At 48.6% G+C, this 18,169-nt stretch overlaps 1 protein-coding gene across 4 annotated transcripts in view; it reads left to right on the top strand.

Moving 5' to 3' along the window:
- ITGB5 (integrin subunit beta 5) overlaps window positions 1-18,169 on the top strand; it is a 118,367-nt gene that overhangs the window by 38,412 nt on the left and 61,786 nt on the right. For all 4 annotated transcript variants that reach the window (XM_040621350.1, XM_040621349.1, XM_040621348.1 and 1 more), the window contains exon 5: window positions 5,744-5,912. In XM_040621350.1, coding sequence (XP_040477284.1) covers window positions 5,744-5,912 — 169 coding nt within the window. The remainder of the gene's footprint in view (window positions 1-5,743; window positions 5,913-18,169) is intronic.

The following is an 18,169-nucleotide window of genomic DNA, read 5'->3' as shown; positions in this document are numbered from 1 at the left end:
CAGTCTAGTGAAGAATGGGAGTTTTGCAGGAAACATCCAGGCGAAGTTATGCAGATCTCTCTTCTCCAAGCTGGCCACCACATCAAGGAGTCACTGTGGCTCGGTGAGATAGGCTGAGATCGCTCTCCCCACGGCCAGGCAGCGGAACATGTGTGTGTCCCGGGTCTCGGGGCTTCCCACTGCTCGTGGAGAGAGCGGCGCGAGGCGGCCATTCCTGGGTCTGAGCCAGCCTGTGTGTGCTCTGTTTGCCTTTTGAAGTTTTAATGGTCTGATAGCGCTGGGCTTGACCCACATGCTTGGCCCCCGCTGTCCCTACTCTCCTGTCACAGCTGGTCTGCCTCACTTGTTTGCCTTTCATCCCTGGCTCGGTGCACATTGTTTGTGAGCCTTGCCTATTCTTTTCCTTCTGCTGGTGTGCAGGGGAAAGTCACAGGATTCTTCTCAAGCTCCAGTGGCACCTTCCGTTGGGTTTTTCTCCCCTGTGCGAGTGGAAACAGCAGCAGCCCCCTGGAAGTTCTGGGAAGATAGAGTCAGGAGGGAGCGACTTAACCACCTATGCAGGACACCTCAGAGAAAAGAGCGCCGGTTTTTCATGGGGCTTTCCGGAGGTTTGTCCCTCCTCTCGCTCCAGACATTTCTGCCAAAGGATCAAAGTCCTAGATTCATCCCTTCCTATCTTAGAATGTGCTAGAAATGCCAGAACTGAAGTAAGTAGTACCAGGGCTGCCATAATAAGAAAAAAAGACATCATATAATTTAATCATCAGATTAAAGAATTGTTTAATTGCTATTCTGCGTAACAGGAAGAGTGTCACTGGGAAAAGTCATGTGGTGTTCACTGGGAAAAGATACAGGATCTGAAGGATTAATGCAGCATGTTATCTCTGGTCCTGAATACATTTTCTTTTACTAGAGGTGTCAGGCTGTTGTTGAAATACATGTCATGGCTTGGGGCGCCTGGGTGGTGCAGTGGGTTGAGCGTCTGACTCTTGGTTTCAGATCAGGTTGTAATTTTGGAGTTGTGGGATCGAGTCCTGCATCGGGCTCGGTGGGGAGTCTGCTTAAGATTCTCTCCCTCTTCCCCTCCCCACCCCTGCACTTATTTGCATGTTCTCTCTCTCTCTAAAAATAAATCTTTAAAAAAGGAAAAGAAGTACATGTCATGATACATTTATATGTGGAATCTAGAAAAGCCAAATTCATAGAAACAGTGGAGTGGTGGTTGCTGGGGGCCGGGAGGTGGGGGGAAACAGGGAGACATTGGTCAAAAGGTGCAAACTTCCAGTTATAAGATGAATTTGTTCTGGGGACGTCATGCACAGCACGGTGATGGTCATTAATGATGCTTTACTTGGAACATAAACTTGTATACTTGTAAGTTGTTAAGAAGTAGATCTTAAATGTTCTCGCCACACACACACAAATGGAAATGCACGTGCGAAAATCTGTGCGATATAACACATTTCGTCCTTCATCATTTATGTTTTTTCTTACCCTTCCTGTATTTCTTCCAAGGGGTCACAGTATTCCTTCACCACCTTGATGGTATGATTTCGTTGTCTTCTGGCATATCTTGTGGCTGAAGAGAAGTCTGCTGTCCATCTAATGGTTTGCCTTCTCTCCGTGGCTTTTAATATTTTCCTGTGCTTTTCACATTCTATAATAATATGCATTTCCACGTGTCTAGATTGAATTTACTTGTATTTACATTGCTCAGAAGCTGGTCTGCTTGTTTAGCCTGAGAATACATGCTTATTCTTGAATATTCTCAGACGTTTTCTCTTTGACCCCCGCCTTCGTTTTCTAACGCTAATGTCCGTAATAGGAGATGTCTTCTCGTTTACCATTTTGTTCTGTTGCTTCATCCATACACTGAGGTTTCATTTTTGAATTTCACAGACTGTATTTTTTATTTGGTTCTATTCCAAACTTATGTTTTTGATACTGTTTTTTTTTTTTTTTTTCCAGAGCCTTCTGACTTTTTTTCCTTCTAATAATATCCTGTTTTAGCTTTTGGTATCTATTCTTTCCTCTCCTTTAATGTCTTAAATATCCTGTCTTACAGTACTTGAGATCATTCTGTTACCTCTGTGTCTTGGACTGCTGTCTTAATCATCCCGTCTGGTGCATTTGTGGACATTCCTTCACAGTGCCTTCTTTCTTGCAGGGTCCAGAACTTCATCGTTAGCCCCTCTTCGCCCGCGGTGGTTTTCCGCGCGAGGATCTCAGCCCCTCTGCGTCCTTGAAGGGCGCGTGTATGCTAGCTGCCCCTGAGATCCTCTGGGTCTCTGTGGGACTAGTTTTCCTGTTCATCTCTCAGTTGGGGGTTCTAGTGAATTCTGACTTGCTCGGGCCTGGAGTTCACAATTTTTATGGGTGATTCATCTCACCCTTGGCAGGGAGTGGATCTTCTTTGCTTCTTTCCCAGGCTAGTGGCTGGAATTTTTATCTTTGATTTTGGTGACAAGGCAGCTCTTTGTAGTGCTCAGCTTTCTGCGGAGAGCCCCGTTCCAGGGCTTCATGCATCCCTGTTTGACTCCCACCCCCAGCCCTTAGGACCTCCGCCCGGTCGTGGCACACCGGGGAGCTCTTTGGCCTGAGCTCTCGCTCCAGCCCCACCTGTCTCCTAAGTGCGCTCATTTGTTGAACGATTTTTTCCCTTCCTTTCTGGCACCTGGGATTTCCCTGCTAAACTTCCACATTAACATTTACGTACTAACATTTTGAAAAATTTTATGTTATCCAGCAGTTCTAAATATTTAGAGTAAGAGGGGAGCTCTTTCCATTCAGTTCATCCCATAATATTGTCCCGAAGCCTTGGATTGTTTTCTGGATTGGCCTGGACCTTGTGTCTTCAAAATTGCGATCACTTTTCATATGTACACGCTCCTCCCAGGCAGCTTAAGCCTATATACTTCATTTATCTTCTCGGTTCATAGTGCTCAATTTAGTAACTGCCCGTACATGGCCCTAAACAGGGCTCTCCGGGCACATGCAGGGTGGGGGTTGGGCGTTCCCCAGCACTAGACCCCCAAACACCCAGACCTTCAGTTCTCTCAGGTCTTCCAGGGGTTAAATGAAATAACTAGTCGCAGAGGACATCATATTTTAGTGACTGTGAGACATTCAGTGGGATCTGTGTGACAAAGCCGTTTTCCTCTCACTAGGAGGGGACTGATTTGATTATAGGAATTTCTGTGCCATGAAGCCTTCTCTCTGGCAAACACATTATCTAGTTCCCGCTTATTTAATAGTAATTCTCCAGGTAAAAATATATCTACTTAATGTTGCTAGCAGGAACGAAAGAAAAAGGTAAAAAACGCTAAGCTCATTTTGGTGAGCTTTTCACAGCTTCTCCGGCTTTCTCATTGCACGACAGTTGCTATTCTCCTCTCCTCCCTTTCCTTAAGCCACCGATCAACTGGGATGACAAACCCACGCCTGAAGTCCTAAATGGTGGACCAGAACCACACAGAAAGGTGTAGCAGCTTGGAGGAAGGGAGTCGGTGTGTGGTTACTTCCTCCTGCATCTGTCCCTTGTCCAGTTATAAGAACTACTGACGGGACCTCTGCTCCTTTCCTTCTTCCAGCTGGGAATATAATTTCCATGGCCTTTTCTTCATGGCAGAATGAGATGGGAATAAAACGTTTGGGTGGCCTGGGTTCTAGAAAGCACAAGGTGCAGGTGAAGATTTGGGGAAGAAGGAGGGAGTGAAACAAAGGGAAGCATGTAGCTCCTGCCCCCTGTCCAGGGAGAGCTGAGGCCGTTTTGGCCGTGGGGTCAACTGTGCAGAGCTGGTTTGTTGTGGACTCGTAGACAGAGCTGGCGCGGCAGGTCCCGCGGAAGAATGGGGTGGCCTCTTAGAAACCTAGAGATTGTCTCTCGCCTGGAGAAAAGGAGCCTGTGCAGACCTGCCCTGGCTGCTGCTGCTTGGCGGCAGTTAGGCCGGATCCCCTAGCAGTTGCTAAGCCTGTTTCCCTTCCCATGCACGTGGCTGAAATTGGATTATAAAGCCTTCCCCCCATGCCTCTCCATTAGTGGTTTTTTTTCATCTTTTATTCTGAAAGAGAGGCTTCCTTAACATGGCCACAAACCTCGCAGTCTCTTTAGGTCTGCCTTCCCAGCCTCCCCTTGGCCCAGCCTCACCCTCGCTCCCCGCCCTGCAGTTTCACTGGCCTTCCTGTGCTCGGGCTCCCTGTGTTCTCTCCTGCCACAGGGCTCTTGCATGCGTGCTGCCCTGTGGCCAGGACCGTCCCCCCTCTCCCCTAGAGAATCCACTTGTGAAACAGTATAAGGCCTCTCATCCTATGTCAAGGTGAGACTCCTAGATCCATAATTGGGATCTAACTCCCTGCAGGTGTGGGGCCACTTGGTGCTACAGGATTTTGTGTCCCCTTAGTGCTGGGTTCTTGGTCACGCCGCTTCAAAGAATGAAGAGGTAGACCAGACAGAGAGTGGTGGGCAGCAAAACAGTTTACTGAGCAAGAGTACAAAGCTCCCAGAGAGGGAGGGGGACCCGAGTGGGTTGCCCTCGGAGTTTCCAAGTTTGAGGGTTTTTATGAGGTCTTTTGCAGAACTTTCTTAAGCAGTCAGGGTGTGCTGAGTCATGCCAATCAGGGCTTCAGTCATGTATCTGTCTCCCTATTAGGTTAATGTCCACGTGCTGATGGTCTTTTTTGCTGACATCTGGGGGCTTATGTCTTAACTGCCCCTTGCCTGTGATATTGACAAATGCTTTTGTGGTTAATTGTCTTATTTTAGGACATTTTGCAGAAGTCATTTCTGCAAAGGCTGCAAAGCAGAATGTCAGTGCGGTCCCGTCTAAGCTGCAAAACAGGATGTCATGCTGTTTTATTTTAGCCGTCCTGACTCCGTATCTTCTTGTCGGAGACCCTGGCCCTGACCGCCTCACTGTCCAGCTAACTCCTAACACTGGGATCTCTACTACAGACTGCAGATGAGATCGTCCAGTATTGCCGGAGAAAGATGCGGCATTCACCTGCTATTGAGATGCCATCCTTGCCTCTTCCCAAATTGCCAGATCTAATTTTCCGTTTGAAGGTGGTTAGTTTCTGAATGATTTCTGTCGCATTTAGGAAAGCTGATTACTTATCACTGCAATATTTACAAATGAATGAAGTAGCAGAAAGCATGTTTTCATTCCTGCTCCATTAACATTTGCTCGTGTGCCAGGATGTCGCAGTGTCTCTGAGTGGGTTGGCACAAAGGGGTTATGTGACCCTAAGCATACGGCGGCAGTAGAGGTGATGTGGGAAGCTGGTTCCCATGAGTACCTCTGTTCAGGCTGCTCTTACTTGACATTGCCTGCCTTCCGCAGCCCAAAGGAGCCTTCCCTGCTGTGTTGCCTAGACCACGGTGCCTGTGCCACTGGTCCCCTGCATCTCTCAAGGCCCACGGCAGGACTCCTCCATGACGTTATCCTCTGACCACAGTAAACTCCTAATATCTCTACTTTTTTTGAACCATTTTTCCATTCCATTGACTTAACAGCCTGGATGTGCTGACTTTCCTGTAGCTTAGGCCTTGATGTTTGTAGAGTGAGAACCGTGTTGTTTCTCTTGGTGCGCTCCACTCTGTGTCTGGGGCACACAGTAGGGGCTGGGTGAATATTGATTAGTGCTGCTCGAGGCATTCCATGAACACACTCCATGAACAGACAGAGTACTTGGTTAAGATTTACCTACAGTGCTGGAAAGTGACTCTTCTCTTCTTTCTCTCCAGTTACAAGTTATTTCCAAACTGCGTCCCGTCCTTTGGGTTCCGCCATCTGCTGCCTCTCACAGACAGAGTTGACAGCTTCAATGAGGAGGTTCGCAAACAGAGGGTGTCCCGGAACCGCGATGCGCCCGAGGGCGGCTTTGACGCAGTTCTCCAGGCGGCTGTCTGCAAGGTAATTTTCTTTCTGGTTTCATCCCTGCGTGTGGGCGGGTGTTGGCACCGCCTGCAGGAGATGGCAGATTTTGAGCCACCCCAGCCTGCGGTTCCTGTCCATTCTTACATCAGAGGCTGAGCTCAGGGATGGCGAGGAGATCTGCAGCAGTGCAATCAGCTGGGGCTCGGTGATGGGTCGGGGTTGGCGCATGTCCCTGTGTCGGGGTGCGGCTGTGTGCGATGGGACACTGTCTTTGCCAGAAGACAGCTGTTCTGTGTTTATACTTTAGGCTCTTCTGCTTCTTTTCAGGGGAAAAAAGTAAAGTTCAAGCCCTGTGCATAGGAGCTTGTTGAGCTTTCTGGCCCAATTTTGGTAAATCTTCGAGGTTGCTGTATTAGGGAATCCAGCTGAAGAAGAGACTTGCATGTCACCTTACGTCGCATTTCTATTTGTTTGTGTTTCTCCAGCTTTTTCTGTGATACATGAATCCAGAGGGAAGACGTAGACTTAGGTCAGAAATGAACTCATGCTTTGAGAGGTTCCAATCTCCGTGAAATATATAAATGGAAGGTTGATAATAACTTTTTTTTTTTAATTGAAGCAGCACTGGCACATGATGTTACATTAGTTTCAGGTGTATCACATGGTGGTTCGTTAAGTGTGTGTGTTCTGCTGTGCTTATCACAAGTGCAGCTACCCTCCACCGCCATGCGGCACTATTATAATACCACTGACTAGACCCCTGTGCCAGACCTTTTTATCCCTGGAAGTTACTTTTTCCAGAACTGGAAGCCTGTGTCTCCCACTGCCCTGCACCCATTTTGCCCATCCCCCCATGGCCCTCTGCTCTGGCAATCATTAGTTTGTTCTCTGTATTTATGAGTCCGTTTCTGCTTTGTGTGTTTATTTTGTTTTTTAGATTCTATATAAGTGAAATCAGGTGGTATCTGTCTTTGACGTATTTCACTTGGCCTATACTCTCTAGGTCCATCCACATTGTCATAGATGGCAAGATCTCATTCTAATAGCTGAGTAATACTCCGTTGTGTGTGTGTGTGTGTGTGTGTGTGTGTGTGTGTGTATCCATTCCTCTATGGATGGACACTTGAGTTGCTCCCATATCTTGGCTATCATAAATAACGCTGCAGCAAGCATAGGGGTACATAGATATTTTCAAGTGTTTTCATTTTCTTTGGGTAAATACCCAGTAGTGGAATTACTGGATCATATGGTATTTATGTTTTTAATTTTTTGAGGAACCTCCCTATAGTTTTCCAGTGACTGCACCAGTTTCTATTCCCACCAACAGTGCGTGAGAGTTCCTTTTTCTCCACATCCTCCCCAAGACTTGTTAGGTAATAACTTATTCTTAAACTAATTTTCTACTGTCAAAACAACTCTGTAACAACAACAAAAGATTTTTTTTTAATCAATCGTGAATTTGCTATCCCAACACACACTTTTATAATTTTTCCATAATAGTCATCATAGAGCGTGTGTAAATGGTAATGCTCTCTTGAGAATTTTGGTGGCTCAGCAATAGGGCCATCGTTGGGACTCCTGTGTTTGGGGGAGGGCTGGGAAAGGGGACCAGGACTCAGTTTGGAGAGGCCGCTACTCATGTACTAAGTGCTAAGCACTCAATTGTCTACTTACATAGTTTCTGCCCTCAGAGAGCGTGTGTTCAGTGTGTGACAGACTCACTTTCTCTCCACTCCATCCTTGCCCGAGTGATAAGAGAGCCACAGTTGTCCTTTCTGAAATAAAAAACTGAAATGGTAGACAGGGAGGGATAAAGGGAAGGAAACATGGGAAGAAAGCACAGTCTCCTTCGGTCCTCTTCTTGGTCCCACTGCAGCTCTGTTGTCATTCACTATGTCCTTGGGGCCACCCCTAGAGAAGGTCTCGCAGTGGCTCCCTCTCCAGGATGGCCGCAGTGTGACCTTCCCAGCTGCTGGCCAGAGCCACACAGTCTGATTCAGAGGCTCCCGGTGCTTTGTAGGAGTCCGGGAAGACCAGATGGAACTGAGCTAGAATGTGTTCAGCTCTGTGTTGTTACATGTGTCACAAAATGGGCCACTTATGGATTTGCTTCAGAAAGAAAAATTACATTTTTGTCTGGCATTCAGACACCGATCGTATGAGGCATTGTCTTCACAGATATTCCACCTAATCTACTTCTTGGCAGGGACAAATAGTGCAGAGAAAACAAGATCCCTCTCAACTCTCCATCCTGAGAATTTTGTGTATTTTCTTTTTTGGGAGGAGAAAATCATCTTTAAGGTTTGGGGGAAGGAACGCAGTGATAGAACCAAGCAATGTCTAGTTATGTTAATTGTTAGCGTAATCGGAATGGCACAGTGGTCTCGGAGAAGCTGTCGGATCCACTCTTGTGCCCACAGAGCCTTCCCATACCACCCCAGGCCCATGCAAATCTTGCCTTTGGAAACATAGTATTTCAAGGCTCGGGCATTTCAGAGATGCTGGCAGGTTTCTTGAGCTCCTTGCATGGATCTGGTGTGTGAATTATTGTTCCCTGACAGGCAACTTTATGAGCATGTTTCAGTTTTATGTCTGTTGACATTTCCTCCCACCATGGCCTTTGCAATAGCAAGTACCTGGAAAGTTAATAAATGCTTGAAATTATGTAGTCTGGGAGCCAGCAGCTTCCCCCTTACTATTCCTTTTCCTGGGTGCTGTCTGTTTATGTTTGGGGACATATCCGGAAATTTCTTTGTTACTGGGAATCACCTATATGAGAAATACCATCCTTCCCGGTTCACCACACCCTTACTTACAGAAGCCAAATACTGGAAACAGATTTTGGCTCACCTTTTGATGAAAGACTATGTAAGAATCGTAACCTTAGAGGACATTTAAGGACTTGAATAATTCTCAAGATAAATAGAGGAGTGGAGAGCAAGTGACAAACAGTATAGACATACGATGTTATTTTGCAAACAAAAGAAAGAAGAATGTAGAAAAGATTGGAAGCAAATAGAACGAAGCGTTAACAGTAGTTGTCTCTGGTTATAGGACTCTGTGGTTTTTTGTTTTCTTGGCTGGATTTTAATTTTATATTTACATTTTCACATTGCTTTTGTTTGATTTTTTTTTTTTTACTTAGAATGAAACATCTCAAACATACAAAAGTAGAGAGAACAGCAGAATTAAATCCATGTACCTGTTGTCCGTCTTTGATAGTGGCCGACTGCTCGCCAATCTTGTTTCATTTGTGTTCCTCACCATTCTCTCTCATTATTTGAAGGGAATCCCAGATATCATTTGTTTCAATATTAGATTTTTAAAGATGATTAGATTTTGAGGTTTTTTTTTTAAGAGCTAAGCATTTCTGACTTAGTTTACTGAGTTTTCTGCTGCCTCCTTTTTTTTTTTTTTTTAAGATTTTATTTATTTATTTGACAGAGAGAGAGAGAGACAGCCAGTGAGAGAGGGAACACAAGCAGGGAGAGTGGGAGAGCAAGAAGCAGACTCCCAGCGGAGGAACCTGATGTGGGGCTCAATCCAAGAACGCTGGGATCACGACCTGAGCCAAAGGCAAACGCTTAACGGCTTAACGACTGCACCACCCAGGCCTCCCTCTGCTGCCTCCTGATTGGCGCAGATTAAAGGCCCTTCCACTTAATCCTGCAAACTGAGCTTGACAGAAGCTGCAGGCCCCTGAGCTGTGCCTGGAGAGCAGGGTCTTGAGGGCTGGAGCTCGCTGTGCCGCCATCAATACCCCCACCCCCACCCCCAGCAGAGAACGACCCTGAGCCCTTGGGGATGAGCTGATAGCAGGCTTAAGCGGCTCACAGGGGGCTCTTTGTTCTGGTTTCATTCTCGCCCTGCTTTTCCTGGGATATACTGTTATCAACTTCTGGGATTTAGGGCTATGGAATGTTCTCATGCCTGACCTTAAATCCCACCTCTGTGGCCCACTTTATATTTCTTGGAAAGCTTTTCTTTCCAAAAAGAAGGAAACCGTTTCTGTTTAGGATTCCATATAGGATAAGGACCCTGATGCTGCACGTACAAGTCTTTTCCCCCAGCAGGTCACATTACTGTGACAGGCCATTTAAAAGGCATCCACAGTTAAGGCACACCTCTGTCATCAATGCAGGCATTTTTTTCCAGTGGCTTCTATCTGGCTAGTTTGAATAAGGGAATAATGCTACTGCCCTTAATTTCTTATCTTTACTTAGAAATCTGTGCTCAAACCTTTCTTGGTCAGAATAATAATTTCCCCATTACCACTTTTATTGTTCTCCCAGGACTTTCTAGAAGTTGACTCTACGTTGTTTAATCTGAAATTATGTAGATGGAAGTGTGATGAGTGGTTCAGACTGGAATTAGGGCTGCTTTCCTGTTCTCCCTGAGCTGGGCCTGCCCTTGGCCTGGGGAGACAAGGGAGGGGCGGTCCAGGAGCGCTGCATTCCAAGTTGCCAGTCACCACTTTGTGGTTGTTCGTGGTTAAAGAAGTGACCTGCAAATTTGAGCTTGGCCGCATGGGATTCTAGGGGCTGCTTTCTCCAATCAGGCAGAAAGTAAGATGCGTGCAACCCAGCACATTCCCCTTTTGGCTTCAGCTTCTAGCCCCCCAGCGTTTATCCTCCACAGACTTTGTTTGAATATTGATTCTCTAATTTTGTACTGTGTGTTAAATTTTTAAAGCATTGTATGTCCTCCCAGAAATAGGTGGATGAGTCAGTCTCAAAACAAACAAAGTAAGTTTACATGCTGAGTAAAAGGTCTGTGGCATGGGCTGGGTCCCTTTATGCCTTAGCTGGTGAGAACATTCTAATCTAAAACGGAGACCACAGCCCCAGAATTGCTGGGGGGATGGGGATGGGGACAGCTTCACTGTGGCAAGGCTTTCTGCAGGAATGCGAATTCTGGGGACCTCTAGAAACAAAATCCTTGCTGCCCTTGCTCAGCCCTCATCCATGCTCCAGGCGTTTTGCATACATTCTCTCTGACGCTCACAGCAGCGGGTCCCTCAGGGTATTGGTGGTGGTGGCTGTCCCCACCTACCGAGAAGGGAACAGAGTAGTGGATTCGTGAAACTTACTGTTAGTAAGGGGTAGAGCCAGACTTTGAACCAGATCTGGTTGATTCTAAAGCCCATGCCCTGACTGTTAGCTGGTGCCTGGTGCTTAGGGAGATAGTGACAGTGCCGTGCGGAGCAGGGAGGACCTTGCTTTGAGTCATGCTGTCCTGTTCAGGCTCAGCCTCTTCTGCTGCTAACTGGCTCCGTGGAGGCCAGCCGACTGCTCTGGGCCTCAGAGCGCTCATCAGGAAAATGCAGGGAGTTGGGACTGGAGGTGCCGGTTGGTGCTACTTTTCATGAAGGACTCATTGCGGCCCCTCCCCCTTTGCTCAGAGCTCTCGGTTTTGCTTTTGTGTCCTCCGTGTTCAGTCTTGAGCCTTGGGCTGGGACTGGCTGGGACAGATACCCGTAGAGGGCGGGAGTTCCCCATGCCTGGAGTCAGTCCACTCAGCCCTCCTCTCTCCCAGCCTCCCCTGGAGTTGATTGAGGTTTTGGGGGTTTTGTTTTTTTTAAACTTGTTTGCCTGATTTCTTTTAAACCTCAGACTTGTGTGGTTTTTCCAAGCACAAGATTGAGAGATGTATGGACTTCTTCGAAGAAGGTAGCCATCCCGGACACTTCATGTCACCTGAAGGAACTCCCTATCCTGTTCCATTTTCTCACGGTCTGGGTTATCCGTCAGCATGCGTGAGCTGCTTCTGCTAGCAGATTGTTCCACAGTTTGGGGGCCTTGTTCCAACCCCAGCGTGCATGCTCTTCCTCTGGGTCAGTGTCTCAGGGAAACACCACGAAAAATCTGGAACTTCGCCGTGGCCCAGGGAAGCATTAGGGGCCCCGTGTGCGGGTGGGCAGGCGTCTGCCCAAGCCTGTGCAGCTTTTTTGCCGGAGGTGGTGAAGATTCTCCTTGGCTTTCTATTTTGCAGATCCTTGTGGTCTCCTGTGTATTTTTGAATCACGTGACTGTTTCGGTCCCTGAGGCGATGTTTCCTCCTTCTGCCCGGTGCCGGTGAACCATGCTTTGGGTATGGGCTGCCCTGCCAACAGCTGCTTGTTGACACAGGGGGTGGGAACGGACTGAGCTCCAACTCAGAACTGTCACCAGGGCGAGATGAGAGCTTTTGTCTCTTTCGGTCTTCTAGCAGAAGCCCGTAGTGCTTGTTTGGAGGGTGTTCTCACCCCGGGCTCACTCGGCTACTGATGGCAGGGGAGAATCATCCTGGGGAGGGTAGGAGACCCACTCCACGACTGAGGTTGTATTTCCATACCTGGTTAGGATGTCACTTTTCATTTCAAGTTGTGGGCTTCTCGGTGCCTTTAATGTCCATTGGCAAAGAGGAAAAGAGACAAGGTTTGATTCTTGGGCTCTCCTGGCCTGCTCTCTCCCTAAACCTCTACCCTTGGCCTCTGCATTCCAGCCACAGTGACCTCGACAGTGACCTTGACTCTGTTTACTGTGATTCATGTAGGGCCCTTTGCACATTGCTGTTTCCTCTGTTTTCAATACTCCTCTCCTGTGTTCCTGCTTTTCTTTCTTTCTTTCACTTTTTTTACTAATAAACTTTATTTTATTTAAGACCAGATTTAAGTTCACAGCAAAGTAGAGAAGAAAATGCAGAGCTTCCATATACCTCCTGTTCCTCCTGCCCCCCTTCCTGTTCTAGCCACCCCCCCATCAAAATCCCCCATCAGACAGAGTAGTATATTTGTTACAATCTGTGAACCAGCCTTGACCCATCGTTGTCAACTGAGGTCCATAGTTGACCTCTGGGATCACTCTTGGTGTTATACGTTCTATGGGTTTGGACAATTGTACAATGACCTGTATCCACCATTGTTGTACCATACAGAACTGCTTCACTGCCCTAAAAGTCTTTGCTTCACCTCTTCATCCCACTCTTCTTACCTCCAAACCACTTTCCTTTGAATGTCTAGTCTCTGCCTGCGTATGTTTCAGACCTCCACTTGTCTGTGTGTCCAGGAAGCCTGATGGAGCGTCCTCATGAGGTCAGAGTGCCAGGCCCTTGGTCACATCTACTTTAGTTACCATTTTATGTGTATTGGGGCCACTCCTTGAGTGACCGTCTGCCTCCCCTTTGAGATAGTAAGCCTTCTGAAGGCCGGGACCCCCATCTCTTTTCTCACCACTGCATTTCCGTAGCACCCAGCACATTGCCTTGCACACAAAAGGCCCTCCTTAAACATTTGGCGAGCAAACAGATGCTTTGTTCTCACAGATTCCTTTATGCTTCTAAGCTCAGGAACCTGCAGGTCCACCTGGCCGCAAGCCCCTCCACCCTCCTGTCGGACCAGGCTGCCTCCATGGCATTTACAGTGCTTCATAAGCATCTGTTAAAGAGAACCAGAAGTATCGTTAGCTGGCAATACTTTCCATCTCAGGAAGTATTTATTGAGCATGTAGTGAGTGTTCAGTGGCGGGTGTGGTGGGAAGAACTAAAGAAAGATGGGAAAAAGCCCCTATCCTCGGGAGTTTGATTTGAGCTTGCAGATCTACCAGAAAGTAATAAACCACCTATTTGTAAACATGAGCGGGAACCATATGAAGTTACTGATATTTGACGATCAATAATATTTGATACTTGACTACTAATAGTTTCTGCTAAAAAAATAGCAACTTCATGTGGTTCAGCCTCATACATTCCAAATGTTTCTCGTCTTCCATTTGAATTGGACTTTCCACATCAGACAAGATCTGTTGCATTTTGTTGGGCTTGGGCTCGAATGGAATGTCTAAATTCTGACTCACAGGCCAAGATTTCTTTTCCCCAAGGAAAGAAATACTACACTGTTGCCCTCCTTAGATTTAACCACAGAACAGATTTAAAAAAAAATGTTCATTGCAAAGTATGGATGGAAGCAGGAAAAACAACTAATGGGAACATGATTATTGTCATCAAGTGACAGAAATAGACTTGAATATCAGCGTGACTGGGGAAGCCAATCACAGAACTAACCTCCATTTTCCTGATGTGTTCGAATTCAGACTTGGTGGTCCCCAAGCTCAGATCCGCTGTGGGGTCTGCCTGCTGGCTGGTCAGGTCAGCCTCCTTTCTATCCTCATTTCCTCCCCCAAACTTGTTCTCTTTCCCAGTGCTTGCCCGAAAGGGTAGTGTGCAGTGTTTTATTATTCTGAAAACTTGTGGAGGACTTACCGTGTGCAGGACGCCGTGTTAGGTGCTGTGAGAATGCCCCGATGCATGAGCCACAGCACCTGTCCCGTGAGCATCACCCCGGCTGGAAGACAGGTGCTCGTCCCACACTCTGCGGGACCAGTGCAGCACACAGCAGTGTGCACGGAGCCGGCCCCTAGGACCTACTGACGGAATCGCAGCATTCTTCTCCTTCAGGGTGTCCCCTTGTTCTCTCTGCCTCTTGGTCTCCCCTGCTGATGATGTTATTGATTACCATTGGTTCCGTGCTTTGTGAGAGCCAAGCTTCATGCCAAGTACTTCAGCGGGCTTATTTTACTTCACCCTTTGAATGTGGTTTTGCTGTCCCCTTTTGATGAAGAAGCAAGCCTTGGAAGGTGGAACATTTCTCAAGGGTCTTACAGCTAGAAATGACAGAGCCAGAGATGGGACTGTACCCACTCACCTGGCTCCAAGGCCGGAGTCCTTCATCTTGACGTTAGAGTGCCTGCTGACTGCTGTGGTCCCACAGGAGCAAAGGGGTGGGAGGCCTGTGCTTCCAAAGACAGCAAATCCTCATCTAAGGAAACACGACAATTTCCCACAGAGGAGGACAGAAACGGTTCCAGGGGAACACGGTTGCACGTGCTGTTTCTCTGGAGCGAAGAGTTTCTTGTTTATTAGGAAACGGTTATGACGTGGCTCGGTCAGCCCTAAGGACTTTCCAGGGAGACTTCTAGTGCTGTCCCACGGTCAGAGCGCTGATGGAGCCCAGCTCTTTGAGTGAGCATACTAATCTTTGACCTTGGCTTCACTCTCTGTAAAATGGGAACTCTGCTATCTGCCTTCTCACTCATAATTCAGCGCTTCTGCTCACAGTGCTGTGGCGAGACGCTTTTTCAGATGGTGGCTCTTTTCCAGCAATGAGGGAGTGGGCGGCTGGAGACGGAGACGCACGGGCTGTATCAATACTTTCATGCTGCCTGAGCATTCACTTTAATTAGGTTGACCTTGAGGTCCGAAAACCCAGTCATTTAAAGCTAGTGTTTCCATCTCACTGAAAATGCCCCTGGGACGGCATATTGATCCCAGGCTGTGAGCACCGTGTACTGGAGAGCGCTGTGTGTCCTCCGAACAAGCAGGCCAGCCCACATTCGGCCAAGCTTCCATCCCCGTGTCCCAAGACAGCCGAGCGGGACATCAGCTTTTCTCAGGTTCCCGGGAACCAGCGTTTCAGGCCCTCCCCGGCACTGTCCCGTAGGGACATTCTTGAAGCTACCCTTCTCGCTGGCCATGCTCTGCTGTGGTCCCTGTGTAAGCAAGTCACTATGAAATGGATCTGGGGACTGACAGGCTTAATGTGAGGCCGTCAGAAGATTTGGCTGCCACATGCAAGAGCCCAGTCCCGGCCCTGTTTTCCTCTGTGAGGTCAAACCACATCCCCTGAATTGCATATGCCTGGGGTGAGGGGTGGGGCGCAGGGAGGAGGGGGCGCTGTGTTTAAGACGCACGTGGACAGGGGCGCCTGGGTGGCTCAGTTGTTAAGCATCTGCCTTCAGCTCAGTCATGATCCCAGGGTCCTGGGATCGAGTCCCGCGTTGGGCTCCCTGCTCAGCGGGAAGTCTGATTCTCCCTCTCCCACTCTCCCTGCTTGTGTTCCCTCTCTCGATGTCTCTGTCAAATAAATAAATAAAATCTTAAAAAAAAAAAAAAAAGACGCACTTTGACAGTGAGAGAACAGAGGCCGGTGAGTAAGTGGATGGTGCTGGGCTTGGAAACCACATCTCAGGAAGGGGTCGGTTAAAGGTCAACCAGGAGGAGAGACACCAGGGAAAAAGCACACCTAACCTCAGACATCATCACAGCAGAGGGAGTAGACTCCTCTGGCTGTTCCAGGGGGGTGGGGAGTGTGCTAGGATAGCTGCAGGGAAGCAGTTCCTGTTCAAGGTAAGGAAGAATTTTCTAACAAAGATCTCTGCTCAGCACTGAAGTAGGCTGCCAGATGGGGCGGTGAATATGTGTGGGGCCCCTTGCACACATGGTGGGACATCAGAGGAAAGCTCCCCGCACTGGGCGGGAGCGAGGACAGGACCGCCCCTGGGGTTCCTTCCAAACTTCAGGTGCTGCATATTTCCTCCGAGTCAGTTTCTGGGCCCAGTAACCCCTAGTGCATTTGTTTTGGAGTAGCCTGTCTCTGTCACTCCCAGCAGTCCACCCTCTAGGCTGCATTTGTATTTGGCTGCCATGACCATGAGCTCCACTGTGCACACTCATTCGCGTGCCAAGCACAGCTTCCTTTGACCTGGTGCCTAGAAAAGCTTTCCCTGCTTCCAACGGCTTTTCCCTGGAGCCACCTTACCGTGGGGTAAAAGTCTGGGTACGGTGGGGGAGCTGTTCAGGGGGGACCCAAGGGCAGACTGGAGGTTGGCAGGGGAGATGGAAGCCTATTCTTTTTCTTTCTTTAAAGATTTATTTATTTGAGAGAGAGAAAGAGAGAGAGGTGGGAGGGGCAGGCAAGAGGGAAAGAGCGTCCCAAGCCGACTCCACATGGAGCAGAGCTCAGAGCCTGACACCGGGCTCCATCTCACAACCCTGAGATCGTGACCTGAGCCGAAACCAGACATCGGACTGTGCCACCCAGGTGCCCCTGGCAGCTTATTCTTGCTCTGTTGAGTGACGTTCCTCCTTTGTCAGACTTTGCAGCCCCTGATTGTGACAGGGAAACCACATCCTCTGCTGCCCGGTCCCTGCGCTGTCCTGGGCCAGATGTTAGAAGTAAACAGAGCAGCAAGTTTGTCTTCACTCTTGGGGGGAGCCAGTTTTTGTTTATTTTCTCAAAGTCAGGGAGGCCTGATCTACCATCTCTGTTCCTGCTTCCCCGTTTTGTGGACTACTGCCTCCTCTTCACCACCTCGCAGAACCCCAGGTCCCCCAGACTGACTCTCAGGCCTGGCTGCGTGGGTCCTCCCAGTAAGCACCCCCGCTGTCTGCCTGACCCCTCCCCGCTCCCGCTCCCACAGTCTGATGCAGGCAACAAGCCAGTCCATAGCCCTTGATGCTTCCCGTATTGGGGTGTTTAAACTGGGATGCTTGTGACGTTAGAAAGCATAGATAGCCGCTGGAATTGTGAACGATGTGACGGAAGACTTCTAACCCCGCCAGGGTGGGTTGTGGGGCACAGTTCTGACCGTGTGTGTGTCCATCTGCTTGTCCTTCACTGAGTGCCGAGCCTGGGCTGCCTCCAGTGCTCTTGCCCTTCTGGGGCTTGGGCCCTGCACCCCTTTCTCTCTTCCTGCACCTGCAGATCGTTGCTGCTGAGGACAAATTCCTTACTGAGTTTTCCACCCTGGGAAAGTCCTCTCTGGCCCCAGCCCCGGTTCGACTGGTTGGTCCCCACAGAACTAGATAGTGGGTTTGCCTCCAGGGACCTGGATGGAATCAGAGATTCGGGGCTTGGTGACAGTCCCCCCAGCCACTCACTACTCCTGACTCACATCCATAGTCCATGGGTGGCTGCTTTCCATGTAGTGTGGCTACCTAACCCATGTAGGTTGCCTGCCTGGAACAGCTGGAATACACTGGGTCATGGTAACATGGCCCGGCAGAGTGCAGGTAGGTGGCCAGGAGGAAGGTGAGCCTCGGGCTGTGCCTGCTCACCTGGAGTGTTTAGGAAGTGAAGGAAGACTTGGGAAATTGTGCATAGCATTGCCCGGGTGTTCTGTATCAACACAGGAATGAGAGAGTGGAGAGTTTGGGACTGGCCAGTGTTGTTGGGGGACCAAAGAAGATGAAAAAGATAATTCCAAGGTTTCTAGAGAAGGCACGTGATAGTCCCATTGTCAGAAATGAGGAAGCCTGGGGGCGCCTGGGTGGCTCAGTCCTTAAGCGTCCGCCTTTGGCTCAGGGCATGATCCCAGCATTCTGGGATCAAGCCCCACATCAGGCTCCTCTGCTGGGAGCCTGCTTCTTCCTCTCCCACTCCCCCTGCTTGTGTTCCCTCTCTCGCTGGCTGTCTCTCTGTCAAATAAATAAATAAAATCTTTAAAAAAAAAAAAAAAGAGGAAGCCTGGAAGGGCAGT

The sequence above is a fragment of the Ursus maritimus genome, unplaced genomic scaffold, assembly GCF_017311325.1.
Source record: "Ursus maritimus isolate PB19 unplaced genomic scaffold, ASM1731132v1 scaffold_4, whole genome shotgun sequence".
In the NCBI taxonomy this organism is placed as follows: Eukaryota; Metazoa; Chordata; class Mammalia; order Carnivora; family Ursidae; genus Ursus; species Ursus maritimus.
The sequence above is the reverse complement of the archived record's forward strand: the minus strand, read 5'-3'. Positions and strand labels throughout refer to the sequence as shown.